This window comes from Dromiciops gliroides, chromosome 6 (genome assembly GCF_019393635.1).
Source record: "Dromiciops gliroides isolate mDroGli1 chromosome 6, mDroGli1.pri, whole genome shotgun sequence".
Classification (NCBI taxonomy): domain Eukaryota; kingdom Metazoa; phylum Chordata; class Mammalia; order Microbiotheria; family Microbiotheriidae; genus Dromiciops; species Dromiciops gliroides.
In genome coordinates, this window is record NC_057866.1 from 98,724,311 (window position 1) to 98,745,723 (window position 21,413).

Below are 21,413 nucleotides of genomic sequence, written 5' to 3' on the forward strand. Positions count from 1 at the left end.
CCCCGCTGCCTGTTTTTGCCATCCCTGGAAAAAAATATTCCATCTCCCTTTGAGGCTTTCACAGAGGCTGTCGTCATACATATAGATCATCTTCCTCTGTCTCCTAGAATCCATAGCTCCCTTCAAGGCTTGCCTCCAGCTTACCTCCTACATAAAGACTTCCTGGACCCCCCAAGTGTTTAGTGTTCTCCCCTCCTCAAAGTGCTGTATTTACTGCTCCCTATACATGTTATTTCTACCCTATAAAATAAAAACTTAAGGACAGTGACTGTGTTACTTTTGTAACACCACAACATAGTAAGCCAGGGAAGAAACATAGTGTTTAAATCATTGTTGAATTAACTAGGAAACTGAGGCCCAGTGACATGAAGTGAATTGCCTAAGATGGACTCTTTTAAATGGGAAGAGCCCTCCATCAGAAGCATTACACAGCTAGTAAATTGCAGACCCAAGTCTCAAACACCAAGGAACTCTGTTCCTTCTACATACCACATTAATCTTCTTAAATCAATCATTAAAAACCCATGTCAAAATTTCTGTGGCAAAAATTATGATTTTATGTTAGTAACAATTTTAACTAATCACCACACAAATTCCGTCTTGAAGATATTCATTTTTACCAAAGGCAAATTCTTACCATATCATGTTATCACAAAGTAATAATTAATATATTAAACAGATAGCCACTATTTGGCTGTTGTTTCCTTTGCTTATCTTAGGGAATCCTTCTGTCCTGTTACTGGGGAGGGGACAGGAAAGGGAGTGTAAAGACAGCAAAACACAATTCAAACCTTCTGCAACCACAACTTCCAGCCATGTGCTCTTCTTTAGATTTCTTCTGCACATCTTATGATCTTATGTAGCTGAGAAACTAATTATAGCCAAGATGGAAATTTCATCCTAAGCACTTTATTGCTCTTCTTATCAAGCCTCTTAAAAATGTCTCTGGCTTAAAAAAGGTATGGCTTCTTAGAACACCCCACCAATATTCAGCTTTGACTGTGCATCATTCCCAAAAGTATTCTAAGAAATGCTGATTCAGAAATGAAATAATCCATCAACAACCATTCATTAAGTGCTTACCACATGCCATGCAGTGTCACCTAAGTGTCAAGAAGAAAGAAAAGAATCATATAGGATACATTCAAAGAACTTGGTAGAGAAAATAGGGAAGTTCACTTTATCATGCTGGCAGACTTTTAACAAACAAAATAAACAAACAAAAATAAGTCTGCATCTGGCAAGCCTCCTTTACATGGAATTATAATCCTCTTTTATTAGCTGTTAGTCATTATTTAATCAAAGGATATTGAATAAATCTTTGATCCAAATGATATTTTTTGGATTATTAAATAACAAATACCTATCAATGTTGACTCCTTTGGAGAAAACTAATTTCCTTTCTGCTTATTGAGTTAGGGAAATTTTTCATCCTTGGTAATTTCCTTATTTGGTGGCTTTTGAGTATACCTATTCCAACCCCTGCCATTCCAAAATCTAAGAAAAGCTATGATTCCAACCCCATTTAGTGTCAGTAAATAAAAACAGCCAAGGAGAATCAAGAATTGAGCAGTCTTCTTTCTCTCTTGCCTAAGCCTTCCAAGCTTATTTCAAATCCATTATTAAGTAAAAGTCATAGCAGACTAACTCTTGTCTTTTTCTGTGACAATCACCCATTTGAATGAGAAAAGACACTAATCTTCCGCATTTACATCAATTCACCTACAATTTGTGGCAGATGTGGTTCTATTTCTCACCTATCATCTTAGTAGATACTCAAATGATTGTTACTTATTAGAACCTCAGGCATGTTCAGTCCTTCCAATCCTGACATTATGCAGATGATCCTCTGAATGATTTCCAATAGGGTAGACAGAGGCACTCTAATTCATAAATACTCTCATTCAGTGGTGCTTGTGACTAGCTTAATGGCTCACCAGGATTAGGGAGTGCAGCCTGTTCTGGAAAGGAACAAAGCTGTGGCCTGCCAGGAACTGAATCCATTCCCTCTGCTGATTGGCACCAGAAATTCAGAGCTGTAAGGGACCTTACAGAGTAGCTAGTTGAAACCTTTCATTTTACAGATAAGGAAACTGAGGCCCCAGAACAGTGGAAAAGCTTGTTCAAGGTCACACAGAGAGAGGAAGTGACAGGGTGGGAATTCAGACCAATCTGGTGACTCCAGGTGTTGTGTTCTTTTTTCGGTGCTATGCTAATCTTCAAACCAAAGAGCCAGGCAAACATATTTCTAAGAATCTGATGACCGTGAAATTTTAGTGAGTTGGTTTCAAAAAATCTTGGACAAACGTATTCTACTGATTAATTATCAAAGATGTGTCATGTATGTATGGTACAAGTATATTATGAAATATATTTGTTTCATAGAAAGTAGGAAGTTGAAGTTAGTAATAATGGTATGTGACCTAGGTGAGGGAGTTATACAAGGTCATGAAGAGATTCACTGAGTGGAGAGTGTAATACAACTTTAAAGTGTGTTCAGTTTAGAGCTACAGGCCTTGGATTTAAAGAAGATCCCTTCTCTGTGTTACTCTGAGAGAATCATTTCCCTCTGGGTTTGAGTTTCCCCATCTGTAAAATGAGGGGAGTGGACAAAATGGTCTTTAAAGTTCTTTCCAGCTTTAAATCTATTTCATTCAACAAATGTGTATTAAAGGTTCACTATTATAAGGCATCTTACCCCTTAGGTGCTGGGTAGACAAAGACTGAAATGAAAACAGCCCCTGCCCTTAAGCAGTTGACATGCTGCTGGAAGAAAGTGGCTACAACATGCACAAATAAGCAAATACAGAGTATACACAAAGCAATGCAAAATAATTTCAAGACACAGAAGACAGTAACCACTGAGCAAAGTCCTCATGGCAGTGGTGACACCCAAGTCCTGACTTAGAGGAAAGCGGGCATTCCAAGAGGAGTATGAAAAAAAATGTCCATTCCAGATGCAGGGGACTACCAGTACAAAGACACTAAAGTGGGAGATTAAATAAAAATACCATACAGTCATGAAAATATTGGAATGTAGGTATCTATATTATAAGGTAGACTTTATGGCCAGCATGCTATAGAGAGAAGCTCATCACCAGAATGATGGGTCTGCAGGTGATGAATTTTTGGTCACAAAAACTTTTGAAGACATTCTACTCAGTCACAGAAGGGTTCCTATCAGAGATGAGATAACCCCCACATTGATGAAATCAAATGTCACTGAAGTATGACTATCTGTGCTTGCGCCTTATCAAATCCTAAGAAACTGTAATATGAGAAGAGGAACTGTCTTATCTACAATTTTTACCTCCTCCAGTGCAGAGCATGGCACCCTATGCCCAATTCCAATGTTTCTTAAAGGAATGAATGATTTAACAATGCTTCAAGGAGAATCAGTGATCTTATGAGTGACAGGCAGCATATTGGAAAAAGTCATGAAATCTCTAAGAGATGTCCACCTTTTAGGATTCTTTTCTCCTTATTTTACCCCCAAGAACTCAGCTAGAACTCATCACCCTGTCATGTGATGTTTACTTGGAAACAGCTGGGGCTCTAAACACTACCTCATCATAACAATCTTTACTTTCCAAGTGACTTCCTCCCCCACCTCCCAGAAATCTTTCTCAGCCAGTTTGTGGCAAAACCTAAAAAGTCCTACATTTGAAGTCAGAATATCTGGTGAAAATTCCTTGGTCTAATTATGGTATAACCTTGGGTCTCTTCCCTTCTCCAAACCTCAGTTTTCTCATTCATAAAATGAGGGAGTTGGACGACCTCTAAAGCTTCTTCTAGCTTTAAACCCTGCGATTTTCTCTCCCTCAGGACTGGGTGAGGTACAAGGAGTGGAAATCATGTTAAGGGGGGGGTAAAAGAACCTGGATTCAAATCACTGCCTTGCAATTTAGTACCTGTGTGAAATCTCTATCCCCGTTTCCTCAATTGTAAAATGAGAGACGAGATGACCTCTAAGGTTCCTTCAAAGATCGAAGCAATAGCATCTGTCTTGGGTTCAAATCCTACCTCTCATTGGGTAATTCCCCTCTCCTCCCCGGACCTCAGTTTCCTCATCCGTAAAAGGGAGAGGATTGGGCTGGATGACCTCTAAGATACTTTTCAGCTCTACATCTAGGACCCTACACGTCTCTGGTCTCTATTAGCACTCCAAAGGCTCGGAATCCGGTGGCTGTCGCTCTTTTATTCCGTGCCCCCCACCCTACAAGGATCCCCGGGTCGTTATTTCATGCAATGGGTTGTAAAAAGACAGGACATTCAGGAGGTAGGTGGGAGACTGTCCAGGTTCACTTCCTCCCCTCGTGCCCCTCACCCCATTAACCCTTCCCAGACCTGCTAGGGGCGGGGAAGTCCCATCCACCCCCCCCATTGGATGGGCGGTCACCCCCCCCCCCCAAGCAAGGCGCCATCTCCCCGGCCCCTCCCCTGGCTGGAGGGTCCCCAGCCCGGAGCCCGCGCTCGCTACCCCTGCCCCAGCCCTGGCAGCCGGGGGCGTGGACAGACCTCGCGTCCTCCGCTCCAGTGGGGGAGGCGAGTCCCCACCCGCCCCGGACGGCCGGACGGTGTGGCTCCTGGCCAGCCCGTTTTCCTCCAGCAGGAAGGCGGCTGGGCCTCATTCCCCCACCCCCCACCATCGGGGCGGGCCCCTGGGTACCCACCTTGAGGGTTGGATACTCCTGCACCTTCAGGGTCATGGAAAGCTGAGCAGCTGATTCCTGCACCGCCATTTTGGATTGGCCAAAACATTACAGACCAAAGGGAGCCACCTCCGGGGCGCGGTGCATGGCGGGTAACAGACAGCTCTCCTCTCCCTCCCACCTCGCCTCCACCCATTACCGGGAGGGAACAGGCGTTTTAGCCAATCGCTTCCGCCCAACCGCCTGTGGTGGCGGAAGAACGCACAGCTCTGGGCAGGGCTGCGGGAAAGGACGTCGGGTTGGCCCAATCAATTCCTTCCTTTCATGTCGCTCTTCCAATCATAGGAAAGTGTAGGCTATGAAGACGTTTTTTACTGGCCCGAAAAGAAGGAAGGCGTATTTCGTTTTAGAGACGCCGGGGTACAGTGACGATTCCCACTTGGCCCGGGGTCGCCCTGGGGCCAATCAGGGATCTAGTTTCCGGCCGACTCTGACGTGATAGGTGGGGCAAGCCAGAACGACTTTATTGACGTTACCAGTTCCCACATACTTAATAGTTGGGGGCCCGGGCTAATGACAAATGTTATTCAGAACATGGAGACCCTGGTGAAAGATGCTTCTAGCTCCAAGAACGTGTGTGTGAAATTGCTTGGGCTACTGAGGACATCCTACTCCGAGCCTTAGATGGTCATGGTGGCCAATCAGGGACGCCCCTATACAGGACCACTTTTCGGGGTGGGAAACCAGGAACTCCCGGAATGTACTGGCAGGTTCTAGGTCCAATAGGAAGAGAAAGCTTTCCTTGATTGACAGCAACGCCGGCAAACCAAACATGTGGGCTGTGGCGGAGGCGGGAGCTGGGGGATAGGGGTGGGTAGGGAAAGGGGGCGTGCCCGGAGGGGGTGGGGAGTTTGAGGAGTTTTGCGGTGTTCGGGGAGATAGTAAGTTGCTTGGGTGGGGGGAGGGGCGAAGGGGGTGTGGAAGCTGGGGGGGGGGTATCGAGGAGGGGAGTGAATTGGACACTCGGGAGGCTGCGACGCCAGTGGCGGGAACAGGGTTAACCCTGCCGGGACCCCCTCCTCAGAACCCAGTGAGTCCCCCCCTCCCTGACCCGTACCCCTTCCCCTCTTCTGTGTCTCCCACGCGGAGCCGAGGGCAGCCCTTCCCCGGCCATCGCTGAAGGGACCTTCTGAGCAGCTAGGACCGAGGAAGGGAGGCGGGTCTGGGCCCTGGGCGCAGGAAGGTGGGAGGGCACGGGGGTGGGCAGGCCCCCCAGTCCGGGCTCCGGAGTGGGCAGCCAGGATCTCCAAGACGTTCCTAACGTTCTAACCGCCCCAACCGCTGCTAGGCTGGGCCCCGCCCCCAGCCCCTTCCCCGCGCGCTCCCGTCTCCCCCCTCCAGCGCGCTCCCGCCTCGCGCGCTCCAGTTTTCTCTTCCATCCCTCCATCCCCCCCCACCCCCCCCGCCACTCCCCCATGCGCGCTCTGATGCCGGCGGAGCGAGCTTCCCTTCGGCTAGGAGGAGGAGGAGGGGCCGGAGGGATCTCGGGACGGAGGCGGGCCGGGACGTCCAGGAATGAGCTCACGCTCTCTCAGGGCCACCCCTAGAATTTTCCGAAAACTTCGGAGGGTTTGGCGGCTTACTTCTCTACATTAATACAGCCCGTCCCTATTTTTAATTCGAATGCGTCCCTGCCTCCCCCGGTCCCGAAACGAACCGAGCGGGTTTCCCGGGCGCAATCGGCCCCCCCTCCCCCGCCACTGCCCCTCTACCGGGTCCAGGCTCTGGCTCTCCTTTCCCCAGCCCCAGCGCCGCTGCTCCCGCTGCTGCCTCCGGGGGCGCAGCCTGTTCGGGACGGCCCTCAGGAGAGAGACCCTGCTGAGCAGGAGCGAGGGAAGCCCTGTGCTTCCCCAGAATCCCGAGTTAGCTCGCCCTCGTCATCCAGGACATGACCCTGGGCCAGGGGTGAAATGCTGGCCGAGCCGGCTGGAAAGGTTTCACTTCCCCTACGTATCAAATGAGATGGGTCGGGGGCGACCGTGCAAATCATCTCCCAATCTGCCTGCACCTTGGAGGAGTTGGCCGCTCGTGTCTTCACTCTAAGTGTATTTCTTGATTCTCTTAGCCAAAATGACTACTTTTTCCTTCTGAAATCCCCTTCCCCCCAATGTCTGTCAAAAACTGCTGTAAACTCGAAGCTTCAGAAACCTTGTCTGAGCAAAACTTCGTACTTACAGCGCTTCATAAATATACCCCATTCAATTTGATGGGAACTCTACAAGGTACTCTTTTTGGCCTTATTATAGTCCTAGATGAGTGATTATTAGAAATCTGACCTGGCTAGTGAGATTTTTCTGGTTCCCAACAGTTAGGTTTCTGTTACTTGAAGGACAGGGTTTATTCAGTATATGAATTATTAGCCATGTGAACTGGAGGCAAACCTCATCTTTCTGGCACTTTGCATTTGGGCGCTAAGGATTTAGTTGTGAACGATTCAATTATTGATGATATGAGGCAAATATATAGTATTCCTGGCCAACCCCTCCCCCCCAGTAAGGCAATATGTACACAGTATAGGGTACAACATGAATTTCCTTTTAAACTAGAAGATTTGGTGGGAGAATGAGTAGCCAAAGTTTAAGGGGTTTACTTAATGGAACAGATGGCTGTGGCACTGGCATGTCAGAGAAAACAGCATGCATTCTTAGTTTAACACAAGAGGGAGCATGTCTAATCTTTAACCTTTAAGTATTGCAACTTCAGAGAGGCAGCTTTAATTGCTGAATGTCAACTGATTTACCCTTCTTGGTAGCATGTATAAATATTTATATAGTCTGTGCATTGTAAGCATGTCATCGGTTTAAGGTTACAATTGTTGGCTTAGAATGATTTCATGGAAAGCTTCTTAGCTTGAGTTTCTCATCTGAGGTTAGGAAGTCTGATTTCCTATTAAAACTAAGAAAAAGATTGAGCATTTTAAAGTCATTTGTAGATAAGATAGATATGTGTTTAATGGTTGGCTTTAAAATTTTATCTTTTGGGTAATTGTCATCCAATGTGAGCTGGTAAATTTTTTTTTAACTTAGTGTTATGTTGTTAAGCTATTATGTTGAAAATTAGATTTCTTTCAACCGATTTATCAGTTTTTATGAAAATGATCAGGTTTAATTGGGAATGTCATAAAATATTTCTTTAAAATTTGAGAAAATACATGTCTCCTACATTTGACTTTTTAAAAAGTCTTTGTAACTGCACAGAAGTTTCAAGTAGCATTAAAGTTATAGTATCTAGCAGTGTGGAAAGTGATCTGAAACAAATTAATTAATGGAGAATTTTCCTGATTTATTAGGGAGTTTAGCAAAACACATTACTTCTATAAGTAAATGATAGATTGTATGTCTCATTCAGAATTTTAAAAAAATTTCTATAGGAATTAAAGCTTAAATCAAAAAGGAGCTAGTGAAAGCCAGCAGACCCCATTTTGATGTTGAAGTAGTAACTTGCTTTATAGGACATTAAAGCCAATCACCACATTATAACTAAAACATGGAATAACTAGTACTGGTCTTTTACTTCTGTGAAGTTTGTTATGAGACCATCCAGCTTAAAATTTTTGTTTTAAACATTAAGTAATTTGTTTTATATTTACCATGCACCTTAAATGAAACATTTCTACTATTAGCTGGGGAGCTCTTTTTGGAGGTAGAGTATAACTTTCTCTTTTTTGGGGGGTAGGATTGAGTTTAAGTTTAAAGAGTAAAATACTAAGGACCCATACTGTTTGATCCTCTGGAAATTAATCGGGCATCCCAAGTAATGATTTTTCATCTAAAAAAAAAATCAATTACCTCATAGGTTTTGGAGGTCTCAGTAGCAAGACCAATTTTTATAGCTCAAAGACTAATCTGGTTCTTCATTCCTAGAAAGATTGATGGAGTAGTGTGGGGAAAGAAGTTTATGACCTCCAATGTAACTTCTGCAATTCTACTGGGCAAACTACTTAGGCATTCTGCACTATAAGCCTATGCTTCTTGTGATCATTTGCTTTAAAGTTTAAAACAATTTTTATTCATGCAGTTTTGAACACCAAATAACTCAATTTTTAAAAGACCCTTAGAGGTGCTGTTCTTTAGGTTTTCATTGCAAGTGAGTAGAAAGGGTGGTAGAACTTAAATTTTTAAAGAAAGTGTTTTATTAATTTGCTAAGAAAACAGTATTATTGGTTATTGGGAATACTAGAAAGCATGAGGCTTTTTCCTCTTTTTTCTAAAATAAATATCAATCTTTTTTTTAAATGGAATTATTTTTTAAAATAATTTTTTAAATGAATCCTGCTAGGTATGTGTGTTAGAGGCACGTTTTCCTGCAAGCATTATTTCGCTCTAAAAATGGGGTGTTTGGAGTGAAAGTGCTGACACAGCCTTAACTATACAGCAGCATGAAAGGAACTGCTCTAGTGATCGCCCAGGCTGTGGTTGTTTTCCCTCTTCCCCTCCCCCTCTTTTTACCTCCCCCCCCCCCCCACCCGCCCCCCAATCCCTGCTTTGCTCTTTACTAATTCATTATTTTAACTTTGGGAAAAGTTTGCAGTGAATTTAAAGCTAATGAAGTGCATAGGAAAACCTGAGGAGTCAGGTTGATAGAGTAGCATGGACTTGTTAATCTCAGCCTGATCTTGTCAGTAACAGCAGAGCAGAGGGAGAGAGAGAGGAACTCCGGCTGGGGCAGCGCTCCAAAGGTTTGTCTGTTATTTTTATACCGAAATTACGCTGCAGCAGCAAACTATTCGGTATTCAGAGTGTTCGGGGGAGTCTGTAGATTCTGTCGTTGCGAATAGGTGTGTGTTTATCAGTATTGTTTGTTTGCAAGAGGAAAGATTTGTCTGTGTGGATGGTAGAGAGTGAGTGTGTTACGATCTGGGAAACGCTGAAGAAGAAACCCTGTTGGTTCTCCATGCAAATGACCGCTTTGGTTGTAACAAAAGCCTTGATGTTGGGCTTGGAAAAATGATCTGACAGTGTAACAACCCCAGGCCACTTTCGCCATGTTTTTGTTTATTCATGTTTCATTCCGTTTTGCGATGCTATTGCACAGATGTTCTCAATTTCGCTATTTTTACAATCTTAATCTGCCTTTTTGGGGGAGTTTACAGTAAAATGTGTGAAAGAATGTTAACAAAACGGAGAGAGGTGTTGCAGATGTTTATACTTTAGTTCTTGCCTAACGCCTCACGGTATTGGCAAAGGGAGCCACAGTACATATGAAGGAACGTAAGAAGCATCTGTTTTAACTACCTAGCCTGTAATTTTCAGATGTGCCTATTGTAACTTGATTATTCATATAAATAGTCCAAGTGAACGTGCTTCTTCTGTTAAGTTATTTCTGGTCAACCTTTTTGGTGGTGCTGTTGTTATTTATTATTATTAAGAAGGAAAAGAAAGCTTATGGAAAGGGATGTGTCACATACCATGTATGCTATTAGGTAAACTCCTGCCATCTCAGAGTGCCTTTAATATTTGAACAGCTTCTGGTAAGTCAAAATTGGTTACCCGAAGAAGCAGAAAGTCTCGAGTTAAGCTTTCTGGAGCTATATGCCTGCAGTTGCTTAAAAATATGACACCAAATAGAATTAATGAGGAAAATACCTTTTATAGAAAATTGCTATAGGAAATGGAAACGTCTTAGCACAATTAATGAAACAATGAATGAACAGAAGTAATAGACAGAAGCATGTATCTTTTTTTTTTTGCCATCCATTGAAATTTAACGTCTCTATTAACCACATTCACAACAATCTGTGTTTATGCTGTTTTCATGGTTGTTCTACCAATCAATTTATACAAGACCAAAAAAAAAATCTACCTCACCTTAATCTTAAAAGATGACTCAGTGGCCAGAGGTGATAACTGTTTGGAGATGGAAAGTTATTTAACATCTACAAGGCAGACATATATGAATTTTTCTTTTTAGATTGATTCGAGGAATCTGAAGAGAAATTGAGGACAAGACCTGTAGGCTTACCCGGTGTGTTGACACTGAACAAACAGACTTGTAGAGGAGGGGCAGAATTGAGGCAGAAATTGGCTCCTCACAGAGAATGGTTCTTAAAAGGAATCTTCTTTTTTATAAACAAGGTAGCATTTTGTGATTACCTCCACCTTCTAAGTGTGACAGTGATATAATTTGTATTTCCTCCATTAGCACTTTTCTTAAATATAGTATACGATTTAATAAAAAGCCACTGCTCTCTTCCCAAGATAGACATAAACCTCAATTTTCCTATTCATCTTATGACAGAAGTAATCCTTGTCATCCATTTTATGTAATAGCAGCTACTTCTCTACTGTTCTCCCATCTTTCCCCCTCCCACTCCCTCCCCCCAAGAAAAACCTTTGGGATGAAGAAAACCACATAAAACATTGTGGTGATGGTATCCATGTTTATCCATAAAAATTCCCAAAGTAATGTTTTAAAAGTGGACATCTTAAAGTGATAAATAGGTTAATTTTAAGAAAGCCATTTTGTACTAGAACCTTTACAATTGAGTGAAATTTTCGTTCTAGAGTTAGTTGTTACAATGCATTATTAGCAATAATATAGTGAGTGAGTTACAAGCTCATACTTAGAGGGTAAAGTGATCAACTTGTTAGGAGACCTTAAGAAACACTCCTGCTTTGCTAGTCCAGAGAGATTTAGAAATTAATATGGTTGGTGAGTTTGCTTATTTATCATTGGGTCATACTGAGGCCTCAGAATCTCAAATTTATGGTTGTATTTTTTTTTAAGTCGGTTGTTTGGGATATTTAGTTTCATTTTAGAGATGGGCATAGGCAAAGTGGGAGTGTAGAGTAGGTAGAAAAAAGGCATATCCAGATGCTGAGTAATACCATTTATTTTTAAAGTCCCTGCAGAGTTTTTGAAAATGGGAAGAATCTAAGCAGAGATGATATGTTAATTTCTTTTAAAATTAGGGCTCTTGGGCCTTCTTTCTTAAACAAGCCTGTGTGTGATAATGAGTGCAGTAACTGAGGAGGTGGAATATGTAACATATTCTATGTATATGAAGGTAACTTGAAAGAATTACTCTTTCATTAATGCAAATACATGAGGAGCATCATACTGTTGAAGTTCATGTTCTTCACTTAAGAATAAATCAACAGGAAGCACAATATTAGCTTTGGGATTTTGTAGGAAGGGGATATTAGGGTTACCAAAAAAAGGCCCTCACTTATTATTTCTAAACCAAAGCTTGTAGTATTGGGCTAGCTCATTGGATTTCTTTGAGGGTCAGATTCTTCATCTCCAAAATGAAGGGCTTGGACTAATCCAATCTCCAAGGTCTCTTTTAGCTTTGACATTGCATGATTCCTCATGGAATATAAATTATGTTTGAAAGCCTTCTATAATTAAAAATTAAGGAGCAACAGTGTCGCATGGGAACATTTATTTATCAGCCCTAATAGTAGGCTAGATGATATGAGTGCTTTGGTTACACAGGGTAGTGGTAATGGAGAATTCTTACCAGTATTAACATGTTATAGGAGCCTTTTTGAGCTGATAGTAAGACACTTAGAGTAAAATATCTTTTATTTTGTTTTACTGCATGACCTTTTATATTTTGGTCTTAGAGTAGGACATAAGTTTGCTGCACCTTCAAATGCTATTTGGAATTTTTATATGAATCCATAGTTGGAAAGATTGGAGAAAGATTTAAAGAAAAATATAATACATCAAGGATTTATCATTTCATCCATGTGGGTATTTCCTCCAACAATTCAGATCATAAGTCCTCCATTGCTTAGTAGGTCATTTTTTAGGATTAATGTGGTTGAAAAATTCATCATCGAGTGTAGTGAAGAGCCTCTTGGGATTTAGCCATGCTGATCAGATGTCAAATATATTGTCTATCAAAACCTTCTAGCTCCACAGAGGTTAAGTTCGATTGGCAAAGCCTTTTCATAGCCATGGTGACCTTTGTGCTCCAATGGGACACTTAATACTTTATAAGGTTAATTGAAATATCTGAAACAATTTCATAAGGAGAAGTAACATTTATAGGAGCCTTACTTTTCAGTTGATATTTCAAAGGAATCATTTTTACCACAATTACTGTAGTTTTGCAAGTTAGGAAAATGCCAGTTGAGTTTGCATATATACTACTTAAAAATACATAATTCCTCAGCCTAAAGAAACATCAAATAGTTTATATTAAAATTTATTGGCTATTGAACTCAGAAACTTTTTGAATTGTATAAAATGTTTGTTTTGCAAATTAAGAAAATGAGATTTTCAAAAAAAAAAAAAAAGATGGTTTCTGATAGTTACCTGGAGATTTAATGAAAAGATTGTCCTGATATTCATCCTTAAACCTATATCCTGTGGTAGCATCCAGGATTTAATATGATGTTCCTGTTCTTTTAAAAAGTATAAAAGGTAAAACTTAAAAGAACAAAATAGCAATTAGATCTGATTTTCCCCAGGAGGCATGATCTTGACTTTCTTTATTGATGTTAGAGAGCCCAGCCCTCTTTAGATCTTTCTCCCCTTCAGAGTTTGGGAATGCGGAGCTATGTATCATCAGAAAGATTGCCAGTGTAAGGAAGGAAATTTGGGATGGAGGTTCCCTTGCAATGGAAATGGGAATTAAATATGTATAAAACTATATTATTTCAAGCTCTCATCATAGGCAGTTTTGTCCTAAACCATAATTATGAACCAAGTTAGCTACACTGCATTTATTACTTGATTAGTCAGGATCGATTGGTGTGTATATATATCTATATATCTATATCTGTATATATATATATATATATACATATATATATATATATACACCAATAAGATATACATATATCTTTTTTTTTTTTTGGTTTTTTTGTTTGTTTGTTTGTTTTTTGCAGGGCAATGGGGGTTAAGTGACTTGCCCAGGGTCACACAGCTAGTCAGTGTCAAGTGTCTGAGGCCAGATCCGAACTCAGGTACTCCTGAATCCAGGGCCGGCACTTTAACCACTGTGCCATCTAGCTGCCCCTACATATATCTTTAAGATATATATATATATCTTTGAATGACATGAGTGGAACATTAAAATTAACAGGAGAAGTTTGAAAATGATAGTGTAAAATTGGTTTGCTGATTTGATTTTCTTATTTTGCTCCCTACTATAACCTTAAAAAAACCCAACACCATTCATGTGCTTGCTTGATGAAATCCCAGAGGCCATCCAGTTTCTGTTTGAGTTTACCATCTTAACAGATATCATTTAACTAGACACCTTAAGGGCACTTTTATTCATAATTTTAAACTCCATAATTTATTAAAAATATAAATTTGTTACTTAGTTTCCATTTATGATGTCTTTTGTTCACTTTTGTTGACTTTTTCTAGAATCAAAGAGTGTTAGAGCGAGAAGGAACCTTGGGCAAACCTCTTCACTCCCTGGGCCTAAATTGACTTGTTTGTCAAATTAGAGTTAGTCAAGACAATGCATAAGGTTCCTCTCAGCTCTCAGTCCTAGGACAGAATCATGTCCTTTCATGTTCTGGGTAAGCAAACTCAGGCCAGAGGGCTCCATGGGACGTTGCCAGAGTTGTAGAGTAGCCCAATCTTTTATTCTTTCCATTACCCCTATGCTGCTTTTGTAAAATGGGGCAGCTGTTTGTCATTTTTTAAGTAGGTTAGTTTAAAAAAATGTTTATCCTGTTTTGTGAAATTGATTAAAACATCAATCAACTAAAGTGCCTACTGTGAGCACTAGTTAAGTTGCTGGGGTTACAAAGACAAAAACGAAACAATACTTGCTTCTAGGAGCTAATATCCTATTAAGGAATATGTTCACACATAGAAGTAGCGACAGAATTTACTTACAAAGTAAATACAAGGTAATCTTTTGAGGGAGGCACTAATAGCTGGGGTGGAGTTTGAGCTGCTGAGCTTTGAAAGAAATTAGGGATTTAAAGGCACAAGTGAGGAGAGAGCCTTCTGGGCATGGGCTATCATCCTCTATTCCTCACTCTCCCTTCTCTGTATTCATTCAATTACTAAGTCTTATTTCTACTTCTACAATATCTCTCACATCCATCACCTTCTTAATACTCATAGAGCCACCTCCCAGGTCTACCTCACTCCTCATGTAGATTATTGCCATGGCTTCCTAACTGCTCTCTCTACCTCAAATTTTTTCCTTGTTCTGCTCTATCATCCACATAGCTGTCAAAGTTACTTTCCTGAAGTGACAGTCCAGTTGTGTCATTCCTCTACTCAATAAGTTCCAGCAGCTCCCTTTTATTTTCTAGGATCAAAATTAAAATCCTCTGACATTTAAAGTCATTCCCAGCCCACCTTTCCAACTTCCTTATACACTTTCCTTTCCATATCAGCCAAACTGAACTTCTTGCTGTTCTACTTAGGTGACATCTATCTTCTGTCTCATTGCTTTTACACTGGCCTTCCCCATACCTGAAACGTACTCCCTCTTCACATATGGCTCTTAGAATCCCACGTTTTTCAAGCCTTAGCTCAAGCATTACTGATTTACATAAGGCTTTCTTGTTCCCCTGAAGCTGTTCATGCCTTAACGCCAAAATCATTGCATTTATGTTGTGTATACCGATGCACGTGTATGTTGCCTACTCCCCATGGATTGTGGAAATCTCCAGGGCAGGGCTATTTCATTCTTGTTTCTGTATTTACAATTTCTAGTTTTGTGTCTGGCTCATAATATGCACTTAAGAAATGCTTGTCCAATAATTAATGGGGAATAGTTTAAGTGAGAGAAGATGAAATGTGTCAATAACAGCTATGAGTCCAATTTTGACTGCATTGAAGAATATATGAAGGGAAATAATGCATAGTAAGGATGGAAAAATATGTTGACATCAAATTGGGAATGACTTTTGATGCCAAATAGTGAAGTTTGTATTTTATTTTAGAGGCAATGGGGAACCACTGGAATTTTTTGAGCAGGGGAGTAATATAGTCAATAATATAAGCACAAATGCCTGCTTTAGGAATTTGGCAACTTTGTGGAGGATAGATTAGAGCAGTGAGAGTTCTTAAGGCAGGGAGATTAATTAGGAAATTATTGGAATAGTTCAGGTGATAGATGGTGACCTGAACTAGGGTTGTGATTAGAGAAAAGGGGCTTTATGTGAGAGATGTGAAGGAACAATCTACAAGTTTTGGCAAATGATTGGATATATTGGAAATTGAGAAAGAGTGAAGGATTGAAGTTGCAAATCTGAGTGGCTAGAAGTATGGCGGTCTCCTCAATAAAAATAGGAAAGAAAAAAAAAGAAGTAATAAAAAGAGGAAAGTTTGAAAGAGTGACTTTGGGGGAAAGATAACAAATTTTGATTTGGCCATCTTAAGTGTTTGAGGTGCTTTAGCAATTGCAGATATCCAGTAAGCAGTTGATAATGAAGGACAGGAATTCAGGAGAGAAACCAGGACTCGGTATCTAGATCTGGGAGTCATCTGTGTTGAGATCATTTGTGATATGGTTACTAAGAGAGTATAGATAATCACAGAGGCTAAGGAAGTAGTCTTGGGTTATACTCACATTTATATACTTACATGTATATGATATACATGATGAACCATCAAAAGGGATTGAGTAGTCAAGTAAAAGAACCAGGGGATTGTGGTGGCCTTAAAACATAAAGAGCAAGGAGTGATGAAGAGGGTTAAATGCTGCAGAGAGAGCAAGAAAGAGAACGGTTAAGATAATGTCACTTAATTATACATTAATTGTCAGAGAATTTCTGGATCTACCAAGACATACATATTTTTATTCAGCCTCACTTTTTTCATCTATATAAACAACAAAGTATGTATGACTAATTTTTTTTAAGTTTTTTTTACTTAGTGTCGTCTTAAGTAAGTGAGATGCTGATAGGAATGGTTTGTTCTGTACATTGAAATGTTAGTGTGAACTACTATCTGATGAGATGAGTGGACCAGGAAACAATGTGTCATTATCATATATTCTCTTAGTACCCAAAGACTGCTTTTAGAGTCACATCAAAAAGCATCCATTAAGTGCTTACTGTGTGCCAGGCACTGTGAGGTACAACATTAAAGGACAATGTGAATAAACATAGGGGAATCCAGGTACCAAAAAAAAAACAAAACAATGGGATATTAGATATGTAGTGGTGACGTTATTCATAAAGGTTCATGTAATTGGAATAAATCAGCACCTCACTTCTACTTAATGTTTTCTGGAGGAGGTGGGGATTCTATGAATATTCATTTTTTTAAGCTTTCTTTTCTATGCCCCTCATTTACAGAGCCCTCTTTCACTTACTCCTCAGGTGCCCAGTGTTCTCATACTGGCTTTGGCTGCCTACAGTGCTCCACAGAGACCTGGTCTCTCACAAAGTGCCTCACTCTCCTTTATTTTTCTATTACCATCCTGTGTGGGGATCATTTCAACCAGGTGTTCAGAGAAAGGCATCTGAACAGAATGGTGCACGCTAAAGCCACACTGACTCATATTCTCCCTTTTAAAAGGAGGGGAAGGGGACTGTTTTCTTTTTTACAATTTTTTTTTTCTATTCAACAAATGTTAAGTGCAGCGTCTTTCTGTATGCAGTATAATTTATCAATTTTTTTTCCTCAGGAATACCAAGCACAAAGCATTGTTCAAAGAAAATGTTCAATAAAGATGTTTTAAAAATGAGTAGAATTTTACTCATTAGTGGAAATATTTGTGGTTGGCAGGGTATGGAATCATACAGTTAGAAGGGACCTCATAAGCTATCTTTGTTGTCGTTCATTTACTTTAGTCACGTCCAACTCTTCATGACCCTTTTTGGCAAAGATACTGAAGTGATTTGCCATTTCCTTCTCCATCTTATTTTACAGATGAGGAAACTGAAACAGAAGTGACTTGTCCAGGGTCACATAGCTAGTGTCTGAGTTTAGATCTGAACTCAGGTCTTCCTGAATCCAAACTTGGTGTTCTGTCTAACTGTGCCATTTAGCAGCCCCAAGAAGCTATCTAGCCTAGTACATACCTGAAAAACATTTCCATCTATAACATACCTGACAAGTTAGCCACTAATCCAGCTTTTGCTTAATGACTTTAAATGAGGTAGCAGGCTCCCCTACCTCTCATGGTAGTACATTCCACTTTTGGTTAGCTCCAATTGTTTCCAGGATTTTCCTTGCATTAAGTATAAATTTGTCTCCTACAACTTCCACCTCTTTCTCCTGGTTCTATTCTCTGGGGCCAACAGAACACATTTATTCTCTCTCTCAGGTGACAGATCTTCAGATACTTGTAGATAGCTGTCATGTCTCCCCAGTCTTCTAGAGAAAATAATTCTAGTTCCTTCAATTGCTACTCATACAATTGGAGTAGTATATTGTACAAACTATTTTTCCTTCTCTGGTCACTTTGTAATGTTATGTCCTTCCTTAAATGTAGCATGCAGAACTCAACACAATAACCTTGATATATAGCCTGACCAGGACAGTATATAGCAGGAATGTTATTGCTTTCTTATTCCTGAATGTTATTCATCTCATAATTCAGCTTGAGGTCAAATTGACTTTCTTGGTTTCAAGATCACTTTTGATACTCTTATTGCACTGGTAGTTCACTGAAACCCATGTTCCCTTTTCAGACTAATTACTGTCAAGCCATGTCTCCTCTAGGTTTTACTGCTGACATTTATTTTTTGAACCCAAGTGTTTGCCTTTACATTTATCTTAAATTTCATACTGCTAGATTTGATACAATATTTTAGCCTATTTATCATTCTGAATATTGACACTGTCATCCAGCGTAGTAGTTATCCCTTTCTAGCTTTGTGTAATTTGTAAATTTGGTGAGCAAGTCCACTAGGTAAGATGCATGAACAGGTAACAATTAAAAAATGAGACAAGATTTCTTTGTTGGCAGCTTGGAAGGAGGTCCCCAATGGAGTCTCCCTGGGATCTGTGATGTTAGCATTTTTATTCATGACTTGGATAAAAATATAGATGGCATGCTTATCAAATTTTCAAATGCCATAAAGCTGGGAGGGATAGTTAACATCTTGACATTTAGAGTTTAAAACATCTAGACAGACTGTAACATTGAGTTGAATCAGTTAATGTTAAGGTGAAAAGGTATAAATGCAAAGCCTTACTCTTTTGAAAAAAAATCAACTTCAGAAATATAAGATAGGAGGTGATGTCATGACTTGCAATGAATTGGATTTAAATGAGGGAGGGCTATGCAAAGTCACCAGCCTCACTCCAAAGCCATCTGAGTCCAGTGACAAGATGTAGATCAGGACAACTGGAGATGGCCCCAGTTGCTTTGTAAGGCAGTTGGGGTTAAGTGATTTGTCCAGGGTCACACAGCTAGTATGTGTCAAGTATATGAGTCCGGATTTGAACTCAGTCCTCCTGACTCCAGGACCAGTACTGTATCTCTGTGCCACCTAGCTATCCCACACAAAACTGAATAGGAAGCAGCAGTATGATTTGGCATCTATGAATGCTAACAATGCAATCTTAAATTGTATTCAAAGAAGACTGGTATTCAAAAGTGAAGAAGTAGTGTTAAAGAAGACATGTTAATTATAGTTTCCTGGGACACTCCACTAGAGACTTCTTTACAGACATTGATCTAAAATCATGGGGAATAGCCAAAATGGCAAAGTTGGAGGAAGCAGTACACTTTAGCTCCCTCTCATATCTATTCATAAAGATCTAGAAAGTGAACCAGACAAAGTCCTGATTGGTCCAAGGAAAAATTACAGTGAGTCAGTTTTCCATCGCAGGTCAACAGAGAGACACAGAGGACTTCAGACACTATGTCTAGCCAAGAATATGCCACAGAATATTCCAGTGTGTGGAAAATGAACTAAGGGCTGTGTCTATGCACCAGGACAAGAGATCCAGTACAAGAAGGCCTAATTTTATGCAGGGATCAGGAACAGGTGCCAGTTGGCTCTCTTGCTCATGTCCCAGAGCTGGGTCTCAGATTCAGTGGGAACTAAGAAAGGGGACTATGCCTTGGGGTTTTAGAGAAGGTACAAAGCACATTCCAGGCCTGAGGCTATATACTTCCCAAGGAACAGATAGCATCTCTGTGGCCTTGTCCCCAGGAGTGGGATAGAGTCTCAGATCCATCTCCTAGCCCTCTCTGAGGCCTGCAGCTGAATAACCAGGACAGTGATCTCAGACCAAAGAGAAGTCTTCAATTTTATTGCTCGATCCTGTGGAACCTTATAGTTGGCTGACTATGAGTTCAGTTGCAATCTTCTGGAGCTCCATCCAAGGGCAGGCACTGTTACTCAGACCTATACCCTAATTGGAAGCTTGCATAACTCAGACCAGGAGGGCAGCAATAAGATTGTGCCCATGACCTGACCACTGTATGTGTCCTGAAAACTTGCAGGTACCCAGCCTGAGCTATCTTGAGATCTTTGAAGGATACAACATACAGTACCCTGAGGAAGTAGCAGCAAGACTGAAGAGAATACAAAACAGGACCAATCAAGGCTCATATATTCACTCAAGCAGTGCATAGAACATGGCCTTAATGCAAAGTCCAAATTCAGGAAGTAAGGCTGAAAATAGTAAAGAAGAACAAAAAAACCCACCATAAAGAGCTATTTTTAGTGAAAGGATATCAAAGATACAAACTCAGAAGAAGAGAATGACCCTAAAATATCTACAAGTTGGACCTAAAAGAAAAATACATCTGGGGCACAAGTTCAACTAAAATTATTGAAATAAATGAAGCAAAAGTATGTTTTTTTTAAAAGGGCTATACAACAAAAAACAAAATCCATATAACATGGAAAATAGATCAAGAGAGAGAATTTGAGAAATTCAGGACTATCTGAATGCTATGACCAAACAACAACAAAATACCTGGATATGATATTATATTCTAAGAAATCATAAGAGAAAAACAAAGTAGAAATGGAAAGATACCACAAGTCAACTCATGAAAGAAATCACATAATTAAAACTCCTAGGAATGTAATAGCCAAAATTCAAAGACTCTTTGACTTGGAAACTAGAAAAGAAGAATTCAAGTAATGAAGAGCCACAGTAAGGAATACACAAGATATCGTGGCCATTTCTATTAAAGAGTGGAATGGTTGGTATATAATATTCCAAAAGGTAAAATAAATTGCATTACAACCAACAATAATTTACTGAAGTGTCCCTACTGTTTGGTCAAGAGATTCCACTAGTCTTTATGGCCCAAGGAGGCCATAAGAAGAGAATAACCATATACACCAAAATATTTATAGTAACATTTTTTTGTGATCACAAACAAAATAGATGCCCATCAATTTGGGGATTAGCTAAATAAATTATGGTATATGAATGTAATGGAATATCACAGTCCTATAAGAAATGATGAAAGTGATGAATGCTGAGAAGTATGCAAAGATCTATATAAACTGGTACAGAGTGAAATAAGCAGAACCCAGAAAACAGTAGACACAATGACTACAACAATATAAAAAGAACAACACCCCCCCCCAAATAAAAAGTGAATGCTGCAAAATTACAAAAGAAGTGACATAAGATGACATTCCACTCCACCCCATGAAGAGGTGAGAGGTCCACAAGTATAGTACATGGCACATATTTTCAGTTTTATGATGTATTGATCAGTTTGACTAGTTTTCCTTCTTATTGCATTTTTGTCTTTAAAAATATTTGCTATAAGGGATAGCTCGCTGGGAGAAGAGGGAAGGATATTGGGGAAATTTTGGTGATTTGAAAATAGAAAAGACATCA

The 21,413-nt window shown here is 40.2% G+C and overlaps 1 protein-coding gene and 1 long non-coding RNA gene across 3 annotated transcripts in view; one reads left to right on the forward strand and one right to left on the reverse strand.

The window, feature by feature from the left end:
* Positions 1–4,846, reverse strand: part of MAEA (macrophage erythroblast attacher, E3 ubiquitin ligase) — a 144,694-nt gene extending 139,848 nt beyond the window's left edge. The window contains exon 1 of one of the 2 annotated variants that reach the window (XM_043972401.1): positions 4,674–4,846. In XM_043972401.1, the coding sequence (XP_043828336.1) occupies positions 4,674–4,742 (69 nt within the window). In that variant the 5' untranslated portion in view covers positions 4,743–4,846. The remainder of the gene's footprint in view (positions 1–4,673) is intronic. The other variant, XM_043972402.1, reaches the window with a different exon arrangement.
* Positions 4,847–9,184: 4,338 nt separating this feature from the next.
* The window catches only part of LOC122732340, a 49,756-nt gene continuing 37,527 nt past the window's right edge, over positions 9,185–21,413 (forward strand). The window contains exon 1 of the long non-coding RNA XR_006353617.1: positions 9,185–9,390. This is a non-coding gene — a long non-coding RNA (uncharacterized LOC122732340). The remainder of the gene's footprint in view (positions 9,391–21,413) is intronic.